At 36.5% G+C, this 26,954-nt stretch overlaps 1 protein-coding gene across 2 annotated transcripts in view; it reads left to right on the forward strand.

Annotated features, from left to right (window-relative positions):
- Nucleotides 1-26,954, forward strand: part of Argk1 (Arginine kinase 1) — a 119,463-nt gene that overhangs the window by 5,274 nt on the left and 87,235 nt on the right. For both annotated transcript variants that reach the window (XM_073984530.1, XM_073984572.1), the window contains exon 3: nt 17,844-17,891. In XM_073984530.1, the coding sequence (XP_073840631.1) occupies nt 17,848-17,891 (44 nt within the window). In that variant the 5' untranslated portion in view covers nt 17,844-17,847. The remainder of the gene's footprint in view (nt 1-17,843; nt 17,892-26,954) is intronic.

Raw genomic sequence — 26,954 nt, forward strand, 5'->3', positions numbered from 1 at the left:
TTTGCGCAAAGTGCATACAATTTTTGTCCGCATCCGATTTCAGTGTTCACCATGAAAATCTATATCGATATATATCTAATTCAAGGCGATCAATCAAGAACCGTGGATGTAGCATCACACACTATTTTTTGGGATAAAATGAATGTAGCTCCCTTATCAGTGAAGTTTTCAAATCTCTGTTTCCGCTAAAACGAAGATGCTGTACTAGTTGTTTCATTGCAGAGGAAACGAACCGTAGATAACGCTATAAAATACGCGATATTCCAAAAATAATTTTAGATGCTTTTTCTACTTTGGAATTTCTTGTAACTCGCGTTTTAGTAGATGGATTTTCACGGGGAATGATTTATTGCATGAGGAACGTAAAAAACTAAAATGTGCAATCAAGTACGAAGAAATCGAATGACAATTGTTAAAATTAGGCCCGAAAAATATGATTTTTAGAAAAATGTTCGCACAAAATTTTGGCATTTGTATGCAGATTTCTATGAAGCTGTGCAGACTACATTCACAATATTCGTATCAAATAACTCAGAATCGCGAGTTCTTCAATCCTATATACGATTTTTTGAAAAAACCTGTTTGCGGAATGAAATTAGAAGAAAATTTCAAAAAACACTGTAAATCTGGCTTCAAAATGTCAGCATCATTTAATGGTAGCAGCAGACGAAATTTTGAAAAGTAATACATTAGTGAGATGATCCTTATTTAGTTAGCATCTGCTTTTACTTTGACATGAAACTCGAGGGAAGTGTGGTTTACTCACAAATCGAGAGATAGCAAAAAAAGACATGGTGGCTTCAACCCAATTTCACCAATTTTTTAACATAAATATAGCCACAGCTTCCACGCAAATTATCTTTTAAAGCCAATATTTTTTGCCACGTCCAAAAACATTTCATTTTATCCAAAAGTATTTAATTTGTACAATATACAATCACGAGTCGCGTGTTCTAAAAGGGTAAATCTTCGCTTCAGCTATGTTAAATTTTCAAAAATATTGGTGATATACATTTTTATATGATAACAATGTGTCTCAACGAAATAACAGTTTTGTACCCCATGTATGTTCGGAAGAAGTCCGTTTCGTATAATTTGGGGTCGATTTAGCTATGTCCGTGTGTCTGTCTTGTTGGCTGCAGCCCACGATAACTGTCGAATGGATCAACCGATTGTTGCCCAAACTTAGTTTAAGTTCGAATGGTCCATATCGGTCCACTACTTCTGGTGCCTCCCCCACAAAAGTTAAATTTTTTTTCGCAAAAATGGATCAATTTCATCCAGACCTAGATCAGTAGTGCGATTCTCTAGATAGATAGAAGATAGCGACCAAAATAAAGATGTCGCTTCGTCCTGCCGATAGCAACAGTTTTGTCAACTTTTAGTGGTACTTTTCATTCATAATTTGACGTTTTAATTTATCCGATTTTTGTCGGTATACAAGAAATAAGTTACGGAATTCCAGTGTAGGTTCAAATATTGATTATATCGGTCATCTTCTTCGGATAACTCCCCAACAAAATTTCAAAAGTTGTCTCAAACGTGCAGTTTAAAGACATGTCTCGGATGGTTTTGAATTTATTCACAGAATATTACCGCCGCGGGCCCTGTTACAAGGGAACATTTTTTGGGTGAGTTCCTGAGATATAAAAACCTGCCAGCAAAATTAGCCGAAACTTTGTGCATCGTAAATTTCTTCCAAATGTACATCAAGATTCCAGAAAGTCTATATCTGGCAACGCTTTAAGGTACCTCACTCCCAAAAGTTAAATGCAGTTTAGTGCCGTTCGAGGATTCCTCTGATTTTTTTTTATCGAAAGTAGTGCTTGTAACTCCGATTACAACTACATAATCCACAATAACCCAAAAGCTCAAGAAAGTCCTACAGTGACCAACTAAAATGGCTGGTGGGCGCTATAACTGACGAAAGGAAGGACTCCCCAAATTAGATGCACTTCCAAATTGTATTATGCCGGTTCGCTCATTCAGATACCTACTGCTTAAAAGTTAAAAACTGTTGGGTTTTAATCCAAAACAATTTATTTTCAAAACGTAAGCATTTTTTGGAACGACCACAATCGTTAAGATAAATGTCCCATATGCAGCTTTGCCAACAGTTTTTGATCGGAAATCGTCAAAAAATTTTGAAAAATCGTCAACGTAGTCCAAAAATAGGTTGGTTGTCACTTAATGTGAATTGTTCGCTTATAGTTATGACAATGATACTGACTACATAAGATATAACCCACAGCAGTAAAGCTGACTTAATCTCACTTAAATACCGCTATAATAAATCTTTCACCAGATGATGGCTATGGCTATCGAGTTTGCAACAATGCAGCAAGGTAAATTTTGAATGACAGCTTTGCTCAAATATCGGCTGATTGACTGTGTGGCAAAAAAAGCTCAAACTACCTGTATTTCAGATATGTACCTAAATATAGCCAATCGGCTGGAAATTGCTAAGAACATTAAAAAGCTCATAAAAACGAATTTGCAACATTGTTTTCTTTAAATTCTTTCGTTATATTTTGGTTCAAATATAGTTATACTGTGTTATTTCATGCAATTTTGGCGAACATGAAAAATCGTCATTTTAGGGCATAAAATCGTCAAATCGTCATTTTCCAATTTTGGGCCAAAAAATCGTCAAAATGACGATAAATCGTCAAATTCGGCAACACTGCCCATATGTCCAAAAAAAGACCACAAAATACTAAAATAATTTTTGGGGAAACAAATTCCCGTTGTACTCGATCCAGTACTCGATCTGTCCATAGATGAAAGTCTTTATTCGCAAAGCCAACTTTTGTCGGCATAGCCAACTGATACTTTTTTACTTGTTGAAAAAAAAAACAGTTAACCAGTTTGTCGATTTAATTTGCTTAAAATGCGCTTTTATTATTATTTTTTTTTATTTATAATACAGCGATAATTCATTGTCATCGTTAGTTAGAATATGAATTCAATGCCAAAAAAAGTGCTCCCGATTTTGAGGCAAAGAATAAAGCAACCTAATTTCTGATACCGTCTTCTTGTGGAACAAATGGAAGTTAGAACCTCTCATATAAATAAAGCTGGGGAACCAAATAGGTATTGATCGATCTTCCAATATGTGAAATGTCTCCTTGGCCTGTTTTGATAGATGTTATATTCCACAAAAATTTTGAATTTCCCAAAACCTCATATCTCGCAAACTCGCATCAACAGTAAACAGTTTTGACTCTGTCACTCATTATCAAAAACTCGTAAAAATATAATATTCATCACTACATGTTTCTGCCCATAGATTCTTATTCCATTCAATATTTTATACACACATTCATATGCATATATTTTAAACGATGGGTATGTTCCAGAACTGCAAGAATCTACTAATTTTTACTATTTTTTCCGATAACATAAAGGAAAAATTGTTATCGTAGTAAAAAATAGTAGATTCTTGCAGGTTCTGGAACAGAGCAGATATTTTCGTTAAAAACGCTTTAAAATTTTTGTGTGTTTTTATTAATTTGCCAATAGACAATTGTGTAATTTTCTTGCATTAGTTTTGAAATCTTGGCAAATAGCACTAATTGTCTGTCTGCAATGTCCAAACATGAATATGTTTGTTTGTCATTAAAAATAAGAAGACATTTCGGATATACAGCTGAACATTTTATGATCGGCGTCCTGATGATGCATTTGATCTGGTCAATGATTTGAAAAAGTTGGCAACAAAATTAAAATATTTTAAAAAGGCGCCGCGAAATGACGGAAATGTACAGTGTAACCAAAAAGTATTGATCATTTCGTTTACAACTTGTATATACAAAGCCATGATATAAAAATTAATTGGGCTTCAACGATATATTTTTGCACTCGAGTGTCTTTTTCCCATAGGCTTCCTGTATAACAGCACCACCGCACAATGACAATGCGAGTTCTAACACACCGGCTCAAACCAGCGCTTTTTTGACCAACACGTGGATTTGATGGGTCATCCGGCGTACAGCCCTGACTTTGCCCGCAATAACTTCTTTTTATTCCCGCACATGCAGAATAATAGCGTGGTATACGGGTTTCGTCGCAAGAAGATGCTGTTGAAGTATTCAAACACCATGTTTTGGAGGTGTCTCAATCGTGGAGGAAAAACTCCTTCGACTATTGGTTTGGAAGCATGCAAAAGTGAATACTTAGAAACCCAATAAAACCATTTTTGATGATAAATATTCGCGTTTTCATTATTAGGCCAGAATCTTATCTAGTAGCCCTCGTAATGGACCCATGTAACATGTTAAAGTGGAAATATTATCACATTGTCTGAAACCTCATCTGTTATTAAAATGCCCGAAGCGGTTATTTCATATTTTACTATAGATCAGATGCCAGTTAATGTCATTCTGAATAATCGTATCAATTTCACACAAATTCCAAATCCATACATGGCTTACAGGCCATTTAGATATGACCACATTAGCCGGATTTGGAGCATTACACTGTGCAACATTTTTAAGGTGATCTTGTGCAAACAATTCGAACTGAGGATTTTTTGAAAGTACAGGCCCAAACGATAAAAAACCCTAGTTGCGTTTTGTTGTGTCAGATCCAGTTCGGATTTTATGGCCCCATCAAATCAAAGTTAAATACTGAGTTTTTAAAGAAATTCGGGGCTATATCTCTGAAACCAATGCAAATCTTCTTCTGACCTCTGAAGCAAATTTGTAGGTAAGGACGAGAATATAATATTTGGAGAAATAATGAACTCGAAAAACTACATTTATTGCCTCAAATTTCAAAATATATGCAAAAATCCCACAATTTTTATACATTTCGCACCGTATCTCCAAAACCGTTTATTTTTTCTGAATATTTTCTTTTGGAAAAATATTCCCTGGAATGTAATACACAACTCTTCAGAACATGTCATTGTTTTAAAATGCCTCTATCCCGTTGTTTTCAGTACATTTTTCAACGACGATTTAATAAAAATGTCAATAATGTAGTGAAGTCCGAAATGCGAGAATAAACTGTTGGTGTGAACTGTGTTTGAAATACGCGTTTTAAAAGATATGATGCAAAATACCGCTGAAACAACATGAAGTAGGCATTTTAGAGTTTCAGAATGTTCTAAAGAATTGTTGAGAACTTTATTTGGAAGATTTTTGCAAAGGGTTACATGGTTCAACTCCCAATAGTTTAGCCAATACTGACCAGAATTTAAGAAATTATGTAAAATTTTCTATATTTTATAGATTTTGATGCCCTAGATGGAGTTTTTCTTATGTGGTTTTTTCAAAAGATACGTTCTACTAGTTTAGGGCTACAATATTGCTAAAGACTGCAAGGCCAAATTCCTATTCGTTTTTGAGATAAAGGCCTGATAAATGCAAAAAAGTGTAGATTTAGCCCGGTTTAGATGAGGCCATAAAATCCGAACTGGATCTGACAGAACAAAACCCTACTAGGGTTTTTGTAGTCTACATATGTACTTTCAAAAAATTCATACTAGAAGTTGTTTGCATTTTCAGTGTTGCATAGTGTTATCAGGATTTATTTGCTAAATCCAGCGATAACACTGCTCAACAAAATTGAAAAAGTTGAAACGAAATTCTGGGTAAAACTCGTAAAAAACGATTTTGAGCTATATCTCAAGAATAAGAGCTGATGGAGAAAAACCGCGACCGGATTTGAAAATAACACGCCGATTTCAGTTAGAAACGAAAAAAAATCGGTTGAAACAAAAGTCGTGTTGACCAGTGTAATCTACCAGATTTCCCCCATACAGAAATAAATCCTCGCAATGAGTGGATTTGTTTTAAATCCGGCATAAGTCCTCGTATACAACTCTGTTTTTTACAACATGTTTCTAGAAAATACAAAATGTTGCAAGCTGGCACAAGAAACAAGGTATATGCATCCGTGAATTGCTACAACAAAAATAATTTAAAATGTCAAAATTTGTAAACAAGGCGAAAAATTAAATTTGCTTTGATATACAAAGTTGATTTTAATCAACCAAGAATAATATTTACGATGACTAAACGATAAAATAATTCTTTATTTGCTCATTAGTTAGCATAACATAATGTGCTAGCATTTTCAATATTAAACAATAAATTTGTAATTTGCCGTATGTTTTTTGAGACGAATACAATTTACAACAACTTCTTTTTACGTTTCAAATTCGATCAGGTGCGCTGATGCATCTACCTTGGTAATTGTGCTATGAACAAAAATCAGCTGACTGCCATTTAAATCCTCCAAAGGTATATATAAATGCAATGAGATTTGTACTGGATTTATTAAATCCGGTTGAGGATTCTATTACATATCACAGACGAGCATAAAGCCCACTAATAAATTTCCTTTTGTTTCTCATGAATCAGGCCTAGAATGGAATCTGTTATACAACCGGATTAGTAATAAATAAACTTTCCTTGAATATTTTCGAAAATGTAAAGCTGGATCGGACGTGTCAAACATAGTACGACAACACTTTATTAAAAAGTTATACACATCCAAAAACCTCTGAGAATGTGGGCACAATTTGCTGAGGGATTGTAATCCAGGTCTGTAATATTTGATGGAATGTGGTGATCAGTTTCAAAGACGACTGACTAACGGACCAAAAACCTCGGCACATACGAGGCATGGCATTCTTGTTTAAGTAATTTGTGGCATAGAACGGCAAAATCAAATTCGAACTACACCATTTTCACATGTAATTCGAAAAATTTCAGTTGTAATTTGATTATTTCATTTGAAATTCGAAACATTTCACTTGTATTTTGAGAATTCCAATTGAATTTCGAATTATTTCATTTGTAATTTGAGAATTTCATTTGAAATTCTAATTAATTAATTTGTAATTTATTTTGTTGTAATTCGAATTATTTGAATTTTTCTATTTGTAAATCGAAGTTTTTCATTTAGAATTTCAAAAAAAAAATCCAAATTACAGATCGAAAAATTCGAATTACAAATGAAATAATTCGAATTACAAATGAAACAATTCAAATTACAAAGTCCCGGTACACACTAGCGTGAATTTCGTTAAAAAATTTCCTGAAATTAGGCGTTCTTAAATCGAATTCCCCACTACAGCAATTTCATGATTTTACTCTGCTATGGAAGTCGATCTAGAGACGCATAATTTCATGCAATTTTTTCAATGAAATCACTCTAGTGTGTACCGGGACAAATGAAATAATTCGAATTTCAAATGAAATTCTCAAATTACAAATGAAATAATTCTAATTTCAAATGAAATTCTCAATTTACAAATGAAATAATTCGAAACTCAATTAGAATTCTCAAATAATTTACAAATGAAATGTTTCGAATTACAACTGAAATTATTCGAATTACATGTGAAAATGGTGTAGACTGCTCTATTAGTCTTTTACGAGAAATAACTTAAGAAAAAATCCAGCCGCTTATGTACCGAAGCCTTAACTCAAGATAATACAATTTAACAATTTTTGAACTGAATTTTCAAAGCATGTTCTGGACCAAAAAATTACAATCACTACAAAACACTTGTTACTATGTAATCAAATTCATTGACCAAAAACTGCTTACACTTTTGGAAGACTGACTGACAAGTGTTTGCCAAAGCTATTATTAAACAAAATAAACATTATCGCTTATCTTAATTCTCTAGAAAACATGTTAATGATAGCTACACACATATGTACATATGTATTTGTTATAATCACGAAAGCAAATACGCAAGAATTCAGTCAAAATTAAATTAACGATAAAAAACACTACCAGATATACCCAAAAAAAAATGCGTCTCATGTACTATAATTGGATATTTTTCGTGAATTGTTTTATTTAGCGTGAGTGCGTGCGTGCGTCTTTGCAAGTCACTTGTTTGATTTCTTCGTACCTACTATGTTAAAGTTGATGACAACAATTTGCCGAACGTGAACGACTGGCTGACAGACGGACGGGCTGTCTGCTCTGTTCAACTGTTGCCAACTAAATGTTGGCAAATTTTATTTTAGGTTTGGTATTTTGCTTTAGTGGCATAATGAACTCGACGCGGTTCGCTTGACAGCATGCCGCTTTGCGAAAAAAGAATTCCCCCTTATTGTGCAGTCTTAGCGCCAAACAAAGAAATAAACAGAAAAAACTAAAGCGTTTTACATTGGTAGATGCCTTTATTTAGTCATGTTTTAGAAATTGTTGTTGTGTTATACCCTGACCGGTTAGGATGGAGGGTACAAAATGTTGTTCTATTGCACATCTCGAAATATTCGACAAAAAAATCAATTTAATTCTTAAAAGCACTTTTAAGCCTTGTGAAAAAAGGAAACTCATACATCCTGTGATAATGGTCCTAAATCTACTGATTTTAGTATTTATACCGTACAACCAGGTTGTGGTAAGGGGTATTATATCTTTTTGCATTTGTATGTAACATGCAAGAGGATACGAGGTAGACCCATAGTTCCTTTTAGGGATATAAGTATGTACATTACGGTTATGACTTTTTGACATTTTTTTCTATGATCCAAAACCCTTATATATGAATGATGATCAGTTAACGTTAACCTGCCACCAGAGCGATCTTTGTTTCCAGAGTAATTTGTTTGGACCAAAGGTGATTTTTCACGAAAATGCTCTAAAGGTCTCATTTATAATTCAATCGATGAAAAAACTTTACCAGTTCATATCCCGATAACCGATGTTTATTTCTATAGTACTTTGTATGGGGGCCAAAGGCGGATTTTTAGGAAATCGCTCTACAGCCCACAATTATGACAAAATGTTACCAGTTCATTGTTGTGGCTAAAACACGAATCATACAAAAATGTGTGAAAATCACGCGTCGTCGTTTTAAGGAATGTTTAAGATATTTGTCCCATTTTACCACCGAATTGGTTGTAACTTTGTATTTTGTGTCTCCAGAGGCCAAAAAACATTCCTACCAAAGTTGGTTTATATAGGTCCACGTTTTGGTATAGCCCCCATATAACGCCCCGTATAAAGTACGCGTCATTTTAATATATTTTGAATGTATTAGTCCCATTTGACAACAGAATCGGTTGTAACTTTGTATTTTGTGTTTCCAGAGACTAGGAAATGTTTCTACCATAATATTTTGAAGGGTTTGGCCTCAGTATCACACGGAGATGGCTGAAATTTGGTCTTTAGTCTTCGTTGGGGGTATAAAACTTTATCCAAGAAATTTGTAGGTATAGGTCCACGCCATCACATAGCCCCCATAGAACGGTAGATTCCGATTTTTGGTATTTTGAAGGTTGTGGCCACATTAATCCACCAAAATGGCTGAAATTTGTGGTGGAGGGTATAAAAAGTTCGGCCCGACCGAACTTAACGCTTTTCCTACTTATTTCAGATTCACTTTGGCAGTTTTGTTGAGATGTGTTTTATTTTGTTGTTGTAAAATAATCCAGCTTGATCTCGGGTTTTTGTTGTTTTTAAAAACAACAAGTTTCTTAATATGTGACATACCGTGCCTCCCCCGAAATTCCTGCCTTTAGTTTTCGACATATAACTAGACAGCGGAATTTTATGCAACCCCTATTTTTGGTCCGATTGATCTAAAATTTTGGGATTGGGCATATTTTTGGCTTCTGATTAAATTGCAATCGAAACATATGACATATGCAAAATTATGCACAATTTATGCATTTTACATATTTTCTTATGCAACAAATATTTCAATAATAGGTACAAAAATGTTTGTACAATTTTTCTGTTTAAAATTCTTTTCAGACAAGTCAATAAAATAGAGAAATGTATAACCACAGCATCAACCTTCAAAATACCAAAAATTGGGAGGTATCGTTCTATGGGGGCTGTATGAAGGCCTGAACCTTAACGGACAAATTCTTGGTGGAAAGTTGTTTACCCCCAAGGAAGACTTAATATCAAATTTCACCCATTTCGGTTAGATATTGAGGCCACAACCTTCTAAATACCAGAAATCCGGAGGTACCGTTCTATGGGGGCTATATGAAGACATGGACCTATATCGAGAAATTTTGAGGTGGAAAGTTGTATACCCTCAAGGAAGACTTTATACCAAATGTCAGCCATTTCGGTGGGATATTGAGGCCGCAACCTTCAAAATACCAGAAATCCGGAGGTACCGTTCTATGTGGGCTATATGAAGTCGTGAACCTATGCCGAGACAATTCAGGTGGAATGTTTTATACCCCCAACGAAGACTAAATACCAAATTTCAGTCATTTCGGTATATTGAGGCTACAACTTTCAAAATACCGAAAATCGGGAGGTACCGTTCTATGGGGGATATATGAAGATGTGGACCTATACTGACAAATTTCAGTTGGAAAGTTTTATACTCCCAACGAAGGCTTTATACAAAATGTCAGCCATTTAAGTGTGATGTTGAGGCCACAACCTTCAAAATATCGGAAATCGGGAGGTACCGTTCTATGGAGGCTATGCAGACAAATTTCAGGTGTAAAGTTTCATACCCCTAACGAAGACTTAATACCACATTTCAGCCATTTCGGTGGGATATTTAGACCACAAATCCTTGTATATATTTTTGCATATGGGTTTGCATATGCTCATTTTTTGCAAATATGTAGAAATATGTCAAAATAGGCCCAATATGCGAAAATTTCTGGGCCTAATTCCTTTTATTTTGTGATAAAACGAGTTTCTGTCTAATCGGATTTCCTCTACGACCATCCTAACCATATATGCATTTGCATAGGATTCCGCTGTCTAGATATAACATACCAAGAAAGAATATTTGCTAGCCGATGCATACATAAGTTTAGCAAATATGGCGATTATAAAACAATAGCCCCCCGAAATTTATCAACAAATATAACATATTTAAAAAAGTGGGAGTGGTCAAATTTTTTTCCATAAAAAACCTAAGTATGACGTATGACGAACATTTAAAAAATATACAAATCTACGTTCTCAGCTGATGCAATTATCAATGAACGACATTTGATTTTTATTTATAAAAAACAACTTTTAAAAAAGAGAATAGGTGAGATACCCCGCTCCCTCCGAAATTTAAGAACATATGTTTGTAGCATATTTTCTCCGTGGGACATCTCTGTATATTCTCTGGCAATTAAAGGTTCAGTAGTTTTTGTAGAAAAAAATAAAAAAAAATGGACGTGGTCCAATTACAAAAGATGATTCAAGTACATATTTTATTATCTGTGTAAAAAGAGAGAATTCAAATTTCAGCAACTTAAAACGCGTTTTTCTCGAAACATGACTTTTTGAGATGTGACACTCTTTGAGTAAATGAGCGATATGTATGTCAATTCATACCTCCCCGAGGTTATTATAAAACAATTACAGGCCTTCTCTTACATATACCACAGGTAGTCTTTGTTTCTGAATCTAGTTTTGTCAATATTCAAAGCAAAAGGTATGTCTAAAGGCGATGCTATGGAAATAGTTCTTTCCGGAAATAAACAACCCTACAGTATACATACAAGGCATTTTGTGTCCTATTAAGTAGTAATTCCCCTTTCATTTATCTTAGTTTCCATGAGGTTTTCAAACTTTTAACAATTGTAGTAGTAAAATGTTTCACATAGTTCTTAAAACTTTTAAAACTATCCCTCGTATTAAGTTGACTGAAATGTAACCATAACCGGCACCACATGAATCAATCGGAAATTTCAATGTCAAGATAGATTTTTCACCCAAACAAACGATGAAAACAACAACATTAAAACAAGTCGTTTTTTCACACAAATGTGAAAATGTTTGTAGCAATTGTTTAATCTAATGATGTAATCCCGTGATATAAGGCGGGCAAATGTTTGCACAGTGAAACATTTTACTTTATTCGATGACTCAATATAAAAAAATAATTTATCTAAAACACAACACTTGTACTTGTATTAGAGAAGATTCACAATACGGATTATTCTGAACGTAAATTCCACGTGAATTTTCTCACTCTCTCCATTAAGTTAAGCCGTGTTAAATCTTTTCTCGGTGCACGACCCATATAATTGCACTAAATATAGAATCGGGCTGCACTTATTGATGTGAGAGAAGCATATTTTTCTTCATTTAGCTAAGTTCGAGGGAAATAGAATTTTTATCGATCTATTCTTCTTTTCCCATTAAAAATATTTTGTCAATCTACTGCTTATTGCAGCTTACTCGCCTACAGTATATGATGAAAGCATATTAGACACAACAACAATTTGCCACTAATCGCAAATTGTGCAAATTTATTTTCAACATGTGATGACATACTATTTATTGCCCAACACACACTCACACAAATGTGTTAAGTCGGGCAATATAGCAAATAAACAATTGTGTGGGGCGAGGGGAAATACTGCTGTCATCAGATAAGAGAGTGTAAATTATTTTTTCCCTAGACTGTAGATAAAATTTCGTTATGTTATCGTTTTTAGAAAGTGAGTGTACAAGTTTCAAAACTTATTAGGGATGGCGGTGTTGGAAACACTGGCATAAAACTTAATAATACCATGCTGGTCATCTTTCCCCGCAAAAAAATGGGAGTCAGACCCTTATAACTTCTTTTACAAAACAAGAAAGACCCCAACTGATTGTCACTTGCACTTTATTTATTATACCATGGTTCGAGACCCACTATTTGGTAATGGGATTTTTGAATTGCTACCAAGCCTCGGTTGATTTGCAAGCTGCCAGTTGCAAGTTGAGCAAAATTATCGAAGATGTTTTCGCGAATGAAAAAGGAAAGCTGGAAAACCTGAAACCTCCTTCGATTTTGAAGATTTTTGTGATGTTCTTTACTATTTTAAGTGTTAATCTCATATTCTCATATTCGATCCCGGTCAATATAGACATAGAAGAGGTGCGTATTATTACACTATTTTGCTCTTACTCGTGGAACAAAAAGTAAATTCAATCCGGATGACCGAGTGCATTTCAAAATACGCAAAAATAAGTAATGGCTCAGATAGCCAAAACGGCGAAATTTGACGCAAAATTTGACTCTGAAGAACATATCACCACAAAAACCCTTTCAAAAGAAAAATAGCTCATCGCCTCCGAGCAAACCGCTATAAGTATATCACAAAATAGACTCTTCTGCGAATTCTTTGGCAGGGAGCGACAAATTATATTCGAACATGACAAATGTGAATTCGACCATGCAATCTTTTGCAGAACGTAGTAATTCTAAACAAAGTACACAGAAAAAAATAATTACTGCATTTCAGGAATAGTGTTCATAAAGTCTTTCCAAGGTTCAAATTTCTGCATTTCATGAACGCCTTTCAAAAAGCAAAAAAATACTGTTTTTTTCTGAGAGATTGAAAAAAACACTTTTGACGAGTTGCTGTTTTTGTTATTATTGGGACTAACAACAACCACACACCACGGCTCGCGAGCCGTGTCTGTGTGAACACACACAATCTCAATTGTGGTGAGTTTGAACGTTACTCTCACCACCGATAATCTTCTTTGTTTCAGCAATGAATTAACGCACACGATGTTTATCTAGAGAGGGATAGATAATCTCGTGTGTGCGCCCAACACAAACGCAGCGGTTGAATTTATTGTTGCTGGTGAACACTGATATAGTCTCAATGTGAAGGTGATTCGATGGTGGGGATTGTGTTGTGGTTTGTTGATACATTGTCAATTCGATGGTGAGACGATGAGACCATTCAAAAGAAAACGAGAACAAAGTTGAGAGAATTTACCAACCAAGAGAGGAAATATGAGAGAGCAAATACTGGAATATAGGGAAAAATATGAATGTGATTTTGTATCTCATGAAAATCTTACATATTTTTGAAAAAATAGTGGCTTTCGGATGGTAATAAGAAACTGGTAATAAGCATGTATCTTATGTGAGGTACCTGCACAGTATGAAAAAACTACATCACGAACGAAAATATGTAACAGTACTTGAAATAGTTTTTTCTGTGTACGAACCCCACAGAAGTGGGAATTAGCAACGGATATTTAAGCGGGATTTTCCCTCGACGAAGCCGGTTCCAAGCTCGGTTGAGAAAGGATGAGGAATCTTGTCGCAAACCAAGGAGGTGGAATGACTATTCCACTGTACACATTGGGGACGAACGATATACTTATAGGGTAGTGATCTCCGACCTCAAAAGAAACACCGGGTGTTAAGCGACCACGTGCCTTCCGTGTTTTCAAGTTTTGCAGTAAGACACCAAATGTATTTGAACGGGGCCTAAACGTCTTAACGAGTAATAGGCTTAATTAGTTGTCAAGTCCTTGCCGTGGTAAGGAGGCTACACTGCGGTCGATGTCAGTCCCTCCACTAATCAATATCTCATGTTTATAGGTAAGAACTTTAACTAAAAAGCCAAAGAACCCGAAAATTAATATTCGACTGATGTAGCTGTGGATGTCTTGGCACTCCTAGTCTTCACTTCCACAAGTACATCAACTTCACTATACCTGGCCATTACAAATATGGACATTGATAGCGAATCCCTCACTGCTGTCGCCAGCTCTTGTGTGACAAAGAAACGGCTGTAGCTACGGGCGGGGACGACATACATACATGATAGTTTAAATAGAGGAACTTCTCATTCTCATCCGTTTTAGAGTCGAATAAATCAGACAAACTATTACTTCTTAGGCTGGAAGCATTGGAGGAGGAACTCCTCATAAACTTGAGGTTCGATCTAATCAGCTGATATCTTATTTACTGGTACGTCTTACATACATTGCTTCTTGGCTTTGGCATTTTAGGAGATCAGAGGTATCATCCATATTTGCCCATCATTAATTAGATCGAACCTCAAAGAAGTTCGAGATGATCTATTCTCACATAGCTATGAGGCAATTTCGTATCAGCGAAATGCCCACTTCAAGAACGGGAGGAACCCCTATCGCTGCCCCCAAGTTGGGAGGGAAGCTCTTAAGGCCTCGACACATAAGCGGCTGGCTTTCTGGCAGTCATTTCTGGTAAAAAAAAACTAAAGACCAAGTTCGACCTAATTCAAATGTGGTTCTGACATTTCTTTATTCCTGTCCTAGAAATGACTTCAGCCAGAAAGCTAGCCGCTTATGTGTCAAGGCCTTTATTCAGATAAAGGTACGTCTTCGACCAAGGCGGCTTCAAAAATATTTCTGAGAAGAAGTCAAACAAGTAAATAAGCATCAAGTTCGGCAGGGCCGAACATTTCAAACCCTCAACCATGAAGTATTCTGAACTAATTTAGAGTAATTAGGTTTTTTTCTGTTACGAATGTTCAATGCCCACAATTCAGAATGTTTTTAACCACTGGCAAATATAAAAGACAAAAAAGCTTCCAAATACCTGAAATCGGGCGGTATCGTTATATGGTGGATTTAACAAAACATGAACTTGTGTCCACATTTTTTGGTAGATAAGTTTTTTGACCACTAGGAACCCTAAATGCCAAATTTAAGGTAATTCCGTCTGAAAATGTAACTAAAGAGAAAACAAGTGAAAAAGTATCAGTCGGCTTTGCCGACAGAGATATACCCTCAGCCTGTGTGGATTGAAATCCTTTTTTCCCAAAAAAAACTTATGTATTTTGTGGGGTTTTAAAAATTTTGGGCGTAAGAACCGACAAAATATTGATCGGATTAAAGCTCAAAATTTTGGGATATCGATAGATAGCCTACGAAAAACAAAATATCGCTGTAAACAGGGTCACTAGGAAACCCCCGGTAAAAATATCCAATGGAATCTCGAACGAAACCTTATCAACCAAAAATGTTGAACATTTGTGCGGTTGGTACCCCAAGGATTGGACCGATAAGGCCCAAATTTGAACATGAACTAAGTTTGGACAAAATATTTCCATATCCAAAGTTTGGACCAAATCGGTTGCTCCGTTTCTGAGATATTGCGAATATTTTCGAACTTTTGTGGGGAAGGTACCGGAAGGAGTGGACCTATAAGCACCACCTTCGAATTTCATCTAATATTCGAAGAAATATTACGATATTCAAAGTGTGGACGAACGTAGTATTCGGTTCAAGCCACTACATTTGGTGCCATAGGGGGTTTTTACACCTTTCGGACTGTTTTCTCAAGAAGTATGAACTTGCTCCAGAAAAAACTTTTACTGTCGTAATTGAGGCAGCGAATGCAAGTTGCTTCAAAAAATATCAAAGTGATTCAAGAGCGGGTCTTAAAGTGAATTTATCCAAAATTTTGTGTGTGAGGTACCCGAAGGTGTGGACAAATATAATCCATATTCGAACCTGATCTATATCTGGTAGATATGTATATTAGGATGTGTAAAGCATGGACCAAAGCGGACACTCCGAACATTTTTGAACTTTTGTGGGGGAGGTACCTGAAGGAGTGATATGGCCGATATGGCTAATCTTCAACTTGTACCGTCGTATGGGGGGCAGTGAATACAAGTTGCTATACCAAAAATCAATGTGATTCGATAGCAGGTCCTAAACTGAACTTTTTCGAAATTTTGTGTGGGAGGTACACGAAAGAGTGGACCGAGTCCACATTAGAACCTAATCTAAGTCTGGTAGAAATTTCACGATGTGCAAAGTATGGACCAAATCGGTCACTCACTTCAAGAGTTATAGTGCGTACAAATTTTCTGAACATTTTCGAACTTTTGTGGGGGAGGTACCGGAAGGAGTGGACCGCTATAACCCATTTTCGAACTTAAACTATGGGTCTATGTCCACAATTTTGGTAAATAAGTTTTCTAACCACTAGAATAATCTGGTCTGAAAATGTATCTAAAAACGTCAAAATGACTGAAATCGGCGGTACTGATATAGCCCATTTTTACAATGTTTTTTTTTTAACTTGCTTTGGTGTCTGTTATCGAACTAGAACCTTGCACACTTTTCAGATTTGGGTGACAAAACATGAAAATGGGTCCATTTTTGCCTATAGCCGTACCATCCGATTCCAGGTATTTTGACGATTTAATCTAAACTTTTGGCCCGAATTGGCTGCAAATTAGCATTTGGAGTTCTCAATAGTCCAGGAACTTTCTCACTTTTTATCTACATTTTCTGCTCAAATGGGCTGTAATGCGGCATTTGGGGTTCCCAGAAGTTGGAAATCTTCTGCACCAAACAAAGGTCTAGGTTTTGGTATAGTCTCCATATAACGGTAGCACCCCATTTCAGGCATTTTGAGGCATTTTGAAGGTTTTATCTACATTTCCTGCCTAAAATGTCTGTAATTTGGTTACGGGATTCCGTTGAAGATAGAAAGGGCAGTTCGGAGGTTCGGAAGAGGTTGTTCGGAAGTTCGGAGGATAACATAGGTCCAGGTTTTGGTATAGCCCCCATATAATGGTACCACCCGATTTCAGGCATTTTAAAGTCTTTATCTGCATTTTCGGCCTAAATTGCTAGTAAATTGGCTATGAGGTTCTCAGTGGTCAAAAAAATTGTATTTTATAAAAAGTCAAAAATAAAAAAATAATTAAAAATCTTAAGCTACAGTGTTTTGTTTATAAATGCACTAAAAGCTAGAAAATAAATTTTCGCCCAATTGGTATTTATTCTTCTTCATGATGGAATCTCTCAAAATGCTTGCATTCAAATTAAAAATGGTGACAAAATTAAACGGCGAGCATTTTATTTGAGAGATTGAACTTTTTACTTTAGCCTTTTTACTCTTTCTTTTTGGTCAACGCAGTTACCAGTGTGAAAACTGTGCATATTCCATTAAGTGTGAGTACATTCCATACAGATCCAATGATCGTGGCTCTTTTAATGTTCATGGGTGTTGTTAACATAAATACATCCGTTTTTTTTTTACTTTGCAGGCCTGTAATTAATTATAGAAATAATTATCATAATAAAATTTGTAATAAAGTCTATAATTCACAAATTAACAATTTTATTTGTTCTTTTCTTTGTTCTTTCAGCAATATGTTCGCCTTATGGTATTTGTCATTGGCCGTCGATGAGATGCGGTAAGTAAAAAAATATTCTTTTATGTGATTCATTAATGAATTCAATTGAATTGAATGTAAAATTTTGTTATAACCGTTCTTTAAACAAAAAAGCTTTTTGATGTGTACGTTTTTTTCTAAAAAAAGCATTCAAATTTAAAGCATACTTTGAGGCTGAAGAAAATAAAATGAGTAGAGAATTCAATTAAGACAACAAAATACGAAATGCTTCTAAATAATTTTTCGAATGCCTTTTTGTGTACATTTTTTTGTTTTCCTGTCTTAGGGCCCTTATCAAGCTGTATCTGGAAACAATTTTACAAAGAAATAATTTTACAAAGAATGAATGTAAACAAACTAATTATACAAAACGGAATTTAATGTTCAATTTTAAAACAGGGCGTTTTAAATGCTCAGTAAATAGCATAAAAATTAGCCCAAAAAGGTAGAGGTCACACTTTTCTACTCTTGGAACATTGAGCACATTTGTATACTTGAAATAAAATGGAGTATGAAACACTTGGGATTTCGTTTTCAAAGGAATATAATTCTATTGTGTAATTTTTAGAGTTGAAGTAACTATGCCTCTTAATTTCAACCATTTGAATTACAATACATATTTGTATACCCTCCACCATAGTATGGTTCCCGCCCGATTTTTTTAAATTTTAAGCTAAGATATTTTTAAATTTTAAGCTACATTGTCTGACCAAATCAACGGCAAATTTACACTTAATGTTCCCAGTGATCAATAAACTTCTTCATCAAAAATAGGTCCACGTTTTGGAGTATCACATTTTCAACGGTGACAATGTTGGCGACATTTCCTGAATGTAAAACTTCTTTATTATAAAAAATAGGTGTCATATCATTGAACTTATATGAATCGGGGTGAACTCATTGACGTAAGACAAGTCTCAATTGTCCTTGGCGACGGTACAATCTTTTTCAGGGGCAAGACCATACCCTGCGAAAATGGCCCGAAAGCTGTAAAAAACCCTATTGTCTAGACTTAGTTTATGTTCGACGATGAATCATATCGATCCACTCAAAGAAGTTCAAAACTTTTCGCTAAAATGGTGCGTAATCGCACCATTTCAGGTTCGAATATCGACTATATAATTCCACAGTACTTTCAGGGACAAGTCCATACTTTCTGAGAAAATAACGTGAAATATGAAAAAACCCCTACGGCCATCATGTGAGTCATGTGAGTGGCTGGAGCGCTCGACAACGTCCGAACATTGTTGTTGTGGTACTTATCTGACCACTCCTTTCGGTACCTCCCCCACTTAAGTTAAAAAATATTCGCTAAAATGAAATCTAATAAAAAAGCAAGCGATGACGAAATTTGAAAAAATAACGGATTTTGGATTAAAAATATGTTCACCAAAATATTTCGAAAACGGTTCAGATTCGGATATATGTACGTATGCAGCTCCCATATATAAATATACATACATATATTTTCCTCCGATTTCATACATTTGAACACTATGATCTTTGAGAGGGTATATATTTGTAGGCAAAGCTAACGGATACTTTGTTACATGTTTTTTTATGTTACACAGAAAGCATCCATCTGTCAAGTTTTCAGTGTGGTGTTGAGCAACCCGATTTCAATCCAATTTCAATTTTGTTTTGTTGAATAAACTAAGGCGGGTTACACACTATCAGTTCATTTTTGCCACAACATGTTTTGTGGTTGTTGTTGTAACAGTGTTTTTGTTATGTTTATTTCTTAGTTCCTCTCTTCAGTCTGGCTCTGGGTCTATCTCCAGTTCCAGAAAAGTGGCTGCTTCGATGGGATGTAGCCACAGATCCACTGGAGTTAGATGGGTAGGTTTGGCGGGGCAGTTAAAAAGGTGTTGTGTGTCATGCGGGCCCATGCCGCATACTGGGCATATGTCTTGCACGGCGCGATCGATTTCCGCCCAATACGAATTTAGGCGACTGCAATATCCCGAGCGTAGTTGAGCCAAAACTACTCTAGTTTGTCGTGGCAGCTGACGCTCCTCAGCTGCGATAGATGGAGGATGTACTCCGAGTACTTTATTCACACTATAATTGCTTAAGGCCTTGGCAACTGCGTCCGTGTGAATGCTATTCAATCCTGCTTGATATGCTTGTTGGTCTAGGGGTTCTCTCCTGTATCGTTGGACCTCTCCCATGGATATCCTTCCTGATCTCCCTGAATGGGCCGGGCCTACCCACAAGATGGTGATTGGGATGGCTCACACGATAACATCCAAGCAGGTACTGCAACGAAAGCATCTCATTGTGTTGCTTTACAGGAAGAATTTTTGCCTCCTCATGTAGATGGTCCACTGAAGATTTGGGGAGGCACCCTGTCGCTGTTCTCAGGGCGGCATTCTGGCAAGTTTGAATCTTTTTCCAGTTCGAATCACACAATCTCGGGGACCAGACTGGAGCCGCATAGCTTACCACAGACCGACCTATCGCGTTATACGTGGCCAACAAGGTTTCTTTATCTGCACCCCAAGTGCTGCCGGCCAGGGACTTGAGGACGTTGTTCCTACTTTTCAACTTGTCGCAGATAGCTGTGGCGTGTGCGCACGACGCACTATGTCGCGAGTTCATATTAACTGTGGCCAAAAATAGAAGGAGTTGTCGTAGGTGCATCAATTTTGGTACACGTACCTATTATTGACTTACAATCTTCAGGACAAAAATTTGGGTTGGTCGGTCCACGTTTTGATATAGCCCCCATAGAACCGTACCTCCCGATTTTCGGTATTTTGAATGCTTAAGACACAATGACCAACCGAAAGTATTCAAATTTCGTGGTTAGTCTTCGGCAGAGGTATCAAACATTCCAACAGAGAATTGTGGGCTTAGGTCCACGTTTTGATATAGCTCCCATATAACGGTACCTCCCGATTATCGGTATTTTGAAGATTTTAGCCTCATTATTACACCGAAATTGCTGAAATTGGGTATTTAGTCTTCGCAGGGGGCATTATACCTTCACCATGAAATTTGTCTGCATAGGTCCACACCTTCATATAGCCCCCATAGGACGGTACCTCCCGATTTTCGGTATTTTGGAGGTTTTAGCCTGATTATCACACCGAAATGGCTGAAAATTGGTATTAAGTCTCCGTTGGGGGACTAATAACCTTCCACCAGAAATATGTCGGTGTAGGTCCTCGTCTTCCTATAGCCCCCATAGAACCGTGCCTCCTCATTTTCGGTGTTTTGAGTGTTGTGGCCTCAATATCCACCCGATATGACTGAAATTTGGTGTTTAGTCTTCATATTGTTTGCGAGCATATTGAATATATCAAACTCTTGCCTTTATATATGAGAAATTTCCTTTAAAAAAATTTTTGACCGATTAGTGGTCGTTGTTCACAATTTTTTTAAAAATTTATATTTTTAAAAATTCTCTCGTTATAAAGCAAGACTATTAGGTACTTAATAAGCCCACAAAAATATATGATGATCGGTTCATTCGTTTTCGGGCTATAGCCAACACTGCAAAACGATTTGTTAAAAAAGGGGGTATCCTCTCAGTGAGGTGGTCGCTGAAAAAGAGAAGTGACACATTCGTCTGCAAACCTCTGCAGCTGGGACCTTTATATATTTGAAGTACTCACTTTTTACTACTCATACAGCAAAAAATATCGATATACACTTTTATACAATTTTTTTCCCACTCCACTCAATTTAAAATTTGCTTCAGAAAATTAATAAACTTAGTAATACATGTTTGGGTAAATGTAAACACCATATGATTAATATTTACATGCAAACAAAGGTGTAGCCAAGTTTATTACATCCCAAGAGAACTTAGGAACCATTTCTGCAGCGACCGCGACTTTTAAATTTTAAATATTAACGCATAATATAATTTATTAATTTTAGAAAAAAAACACAAAAATAGGTATTAACTAAAATTGTCGGATTTAAATCCTCATATAGCAAAAACTACTTCACGTATCAGTACCAAAATTCAGATTCTTCTTAATTAATATGTTTTCTATCACTCCCCATCAATAAATTTGTTCAACGAAGTATTTAGTTTTTACCATTTTTGGCCACGGTCGTGACACTGTGCGACGTGAATGTAGTGTCGAATGTGACCCCTAAAATTTTAGGGCAGTTTGTTGTCGGAATTCTGCTACCGTCGATCACGACATTCAACTCACGTCCAAACTGCGCTTCCCATGTGGTGAACAGAGTGGCTGTAGATTTTGTGGAGGAAATCTGCATATTCCTCGAATGGAAAAAGGTGGTAAGATCGGTTAAATAGTTGTTCAGTCTCTCACAGATGTCATCAGGAAAGGTACCCGACGCCAGGATCGTGCAATCATCCGCATACGTCACGATCTCAATGCCGTCTGGAGGGGGTGGAATACAGGAGAGGTAGAGGTTAAACAGGGGAACTCCCTGTTTCACTCTACGGGGTTTGGACTTCTTATTCCTGAATTCCACGTACGACTGGCGTTCACATATATAGTTGACTATCCAACGTTTCAAGTTTGGCCGGAGGGTTGTCTGCTCAATGTCCTCAAACAGCGTGGAGTGCCTGACTGTATCAAAGGCTTTTGATAAGTCAAGCGCCACCATCACTGTTCTATCGCACGGCCGTCTCTGGTTGAGTCCTTTACACATATATGTGGTAATGGCGTGCAGCGCTGTTGTCGTACTGTGCTGCTTACGTAATCCATGTTGATGATCGGCAACTTGATAGCTATTTCTGATACTGGGGAGGAGCAAGGCCTCAAGTGTCTTTGCTACGGGCGACAAAAGCGAAATCGGTCTGTACGATTCACTTTTGCTGACATCCTTGCCTGGCTTCCGTAGTGGGACCACCCTGCCCATTTTCCAGACTTCGGGAACAACGAGGGTGGCTAGCGACAAGTTGAAGACTTTGGTGAGATACTCGACTCCCGGCTCATCCAGCTGCTTCAACATTACCATGGAGATTCCATCAGGGCCCAACGCTTTGGATGATTTAGCGTTCCTGATGGCATTGGCAACATCATCCATTGTAAATTGTGGTGGTTCATCCTCGGCAGGAAGAGATCTGATGCGACGTAATACTCTTCTCTTCGCCCTGTCACTCTCGGGATGCTCGACAAACTGTCGATTGAAATTACTTGCGCACCTCTTCGGGTCAGTCAACGTAACGTCGCCAAACGTGACTGAGGTCCTATCTTCCCTTCTTCCAGGGTTCGAGAGTGACTTAACCGTTGCCCACAATTCACCTATACCGGCTCCAATGTTGCAGCTCTTCAGATGATGTAACCATTTGTTCCGCTTATGATCGCCGACCAGCCTGTTAACTTCCAGTGTCAGCTCCCTGACTCTGGGGTCATTGGGGTTGATACGACGAAGCTCATCACGCTCATTTGCTAATCCCGTCGCCTCTGCTGGGAAATTTGGTCTTACTTCGGGTATTCGACCAGCAGGGATATGGCGAGCGGCTGCAGCAGTGATGATGTATCGGAACATCCTTTCCGCTACCCGAACATCAGAAGGATTGGGCAATTCTCTGAAGCGGTGATTGGTGAACTGTCTGAAACTCGGCCAATCAGCTTTTTTATGATTGACGAACGTGCGGCGTTCAGAGGTGATGAAGTCGGGTGGTCTGCTAATGGAGACAATTATGGGGAGATGGTCTGATCCAAGGGAAATGACGGGTTGCCAGGTAACGTCATTTGTCAGACCAGGTGACACGATGGTTAGTCAGGCGAACTGTGACACTCTCCTGTAATTCTGGTAGGGGCGTCCTCATTGACCGTGCAAAACGTAGAGCTATCAATCTGCTCAGCCAGCGCTGTACCTCTCTGGTCGTTTCCGAGGGCCGAATGCCACATCTCATGATGCGCATTAAAATCCCCCAGGACCAGACGATTATGACCTTGCAAGAGCGGGATAATGTCAGGCCTATAATCAGGGATACAGCTATTTCTCAGCGGGATGTATACATTTAGCAACTCTATCTGGGGACTGCGGGGGAGTTTCGTAATCAGACGACGAGGGAGTCTCGTAATCCGACGACGACTCACTGGGGACTGTGTTCACACAGCATGCAGCAACATAGTCCCTATCGTAGTCCCTCACGTGGACGAGTCCAGAGCAACCCCTTAGATGCACCCACTCCTGACATCTATTGCATCTCACCGAAGGTTGGATGTGGGTGAAGATGCGGATGTGACAAACTGAGCACAGATATATTGGTCCTGGGTTTTCCTCCGTCCCGGCTCGGACCAATAGAATTCGGAGCAGGCATTCCGGGATATGCTGCTCCCAATACAGAAAAACGAAACAAATACGAACATGTACACACTGAGGTGGCAGCCGCTGGCCGGAACATTGGTTTTGTGTTGTTCCGGGTCAATCCGATACGAAAGAACCCGCTGCCGTGGGATTGAATTGATTTGTGGTTGTTGGACAGTTTTACCCCGTTTAGACTATGCTTGGTTTAACAAATCCAGACTATTTAAGTTGTCATTTTTGTACAATATATGTCAAATAAATCGAGATAATGCACTTAATCATCGTATAAGTGCATAGTCTAAACCAAGTTTTTGACAACAATCCATACTTCCGAAAAATCGACAGTCAAAACTGATGGTGTGTACCCTGATTAAGGCATGAGTCATACCATAACAAAATTTAGCAAACCATAATTATTATTAATTAAACCTTATTATAATTCATTTAAGAAATTTGTTTGCAATAATTGAAACAAAGTTTGTCTGTCTTCTCTTTAATTTGTTTATAATACCCTCAAATCGTAAACAATTTCATGATGATAAAAAAATTATTTGTCCATTAAATTCAAACAGAAAAATTCTAAAGTACATTTGTTGTTGCTATAATCTACATATATTTGTATGTATATGTTTTTCTAATGACAACTGATATAATCTATTTAAAATTGTCCATGTTAAAAATCCATCAAATTGTAATAGACGCTACTACGTCATGCTGAAGACATCATTTTAAGCCAAAACAAATTATATAAACAATTGTTAGTCTGGCTTTGACTAGTTAAGTGTATTATCGATCCGATCCCTAGATTGATTAACAATTATTACCTACTTAAATGTTATTGTTTGTGAGAAATTGTGTTGTCATATTAAAAACCCCAGCAACCTGTACTGATTTACAATTTTTTAAAATAAAGTTATCTTTTATTTTTACTGTCTTTATAAATTTTTATTGTATAACACTGTTCAACAAAATTATTTTATTTTTCTGCACAGTTAGTTACCCACTCAGGAGGGAACAAACCAACCCAAAGCAGTAAATGTAGCCGCTAAATGACGTTGAATGTGTTTGTGAGGAACTGCACGTATGACACCTTCGGTGTTGGGTTCAAACAACTCGTGCTTCAATTAGCAACGATTATTAATTAACACTCATTTTTTGTTGTTAGTACTTCCACATTTGTTTTATTTATACAGTCAGTTTTTTGTGTATTAGAGTAGGTCGAATATCTGAAGCAGTTTTTATTAAACATGAAATTCTATGGATGGTCGTAGAGCGAAACCGATTTGACTTACATCTGTTTTATAAAAAATGGCTACCGACAATCGGTTAAATTAAAACGCAAAATTTTGAATGAATGACTAAAAGAGTATTATTTAAAAAAACAATTAAAAAAAATTGTTGATGCTACATCAATGATTTTTGGTACATAGATTAAGAAAAAAAATCATCATTCCAAATCTGCTTTCGTTACCAACTTTGATCGTTGCGCGCAAAAGATATGACCGTTTTAATTATGATAGAAAAAATTCGAAAAAAAATCGCGGCTAACTAAGCGTTTACACAAGACAGACTGTCTACAAATACAACTCTGATTTACAAACACATACATACATTTGTCGGCTGTCTCCCAGCTGTCCATCATTTTATTACAGAAAGTCGGGTTAACAAATTTTTGACATCATTGTTAAAAAGACGTGAGATGATAATTGAACTGTGTTGAAAACAAAAGAACATGAACAAAAACAAAATATGTGAAAGGAATACAAAAGGAAATCGATGATTTTCATTCATAATTTTACAACTGTTTTTGCAGTAGTCTGGGCGCCTACGTCACACAGGCTAGTTTTGGAATTTTGACAATCAATACATGAAGTCAACTGTCCTGTCATTTGTAAACGCAGGGTTAATATAGTAAGCTGTTATATTCTATTATCGTTAACTGAATTCGTACCCTTTGCGATGATGCAAAAAAAATCGAAAAGTCTCAATGGATTCGCTAAAAATCAAATTTGTTAAATAATTTCACGTATTTACAAACATATTTTTGAAACAATAGCGCTTATACCCCAGACAGACGGCAGCGTTAATTTGCATTAACTGCCTTAATTCAAATTAATTCGTGCATTATCCACATTCTTAATGCACAAAATCAAAGGAAATTTAAACTGAATTTAGCAATTTCAATATGGCAATGCTGTTGAAAATCAATTGTCTTTTGTCAAATTTCCATGTTTAAGAGGATAAAAAAGGAAAACAGATCAGCAGTTTTCGCGTTTCTTCAAAATAAGTAGTGGTCTTTCGCGAGTAGAATAGCAGCTAATCGTTTTTCACGCCTTCTAACAAATCTCTTTTAAAAATTTTTATTTTCACAAAAAATGTCATTACCCAACATACCAATTCTATAGAAAATTATATCTTCTTCAAATGTTTTTTAAAGTTTTATAATATTAAAAAGACGCAAAAATATCGCGAATAAATTAAGTTTATTTTTGCTTCATCGTGGTGAAAAGGTCAATGGTAGAAAGTGTATTTGTTTCGCATATTTTGGCGAACTTTTGTAAAGCTTTATGAACTGGTCTGCTGGGTACAAACAAACAACACAAACAGCTGTTTCATAAATGCAGAAACTATCGTCTGTCAGGGTGAAAAATTAATTCAAATTAGGACATTTTTAATGCAAATTAACTCTGCCGTCTGTCTAGGGTATAATACTTACAAAAAAATATATAGTAAAAAATTATAACAGCATCCAGACATTGTGAGGAATAAAATCAAACCTTAGTTGTGAAGGTTGGAGCTATATTATTCATGTTATTTGCAAAAATACCAAGAAAA

The sequence above is a fragment of the Musca autumnalis genome, unplaced genomic scaffold, assembly GCF_047663935.1.
Source record: "Musca autumnalis isolate F117 unplaced genomic scaffold, ASM4766393v1 scaffold_4, whole genome shotgun sequence".
In the NCBI taxonomy this organism is placed as follows: Eukaryota; Metazoa; Arthropoda; class Insecta; order Diptera; family Muscidae; genus Musca; species Musca autumnalis.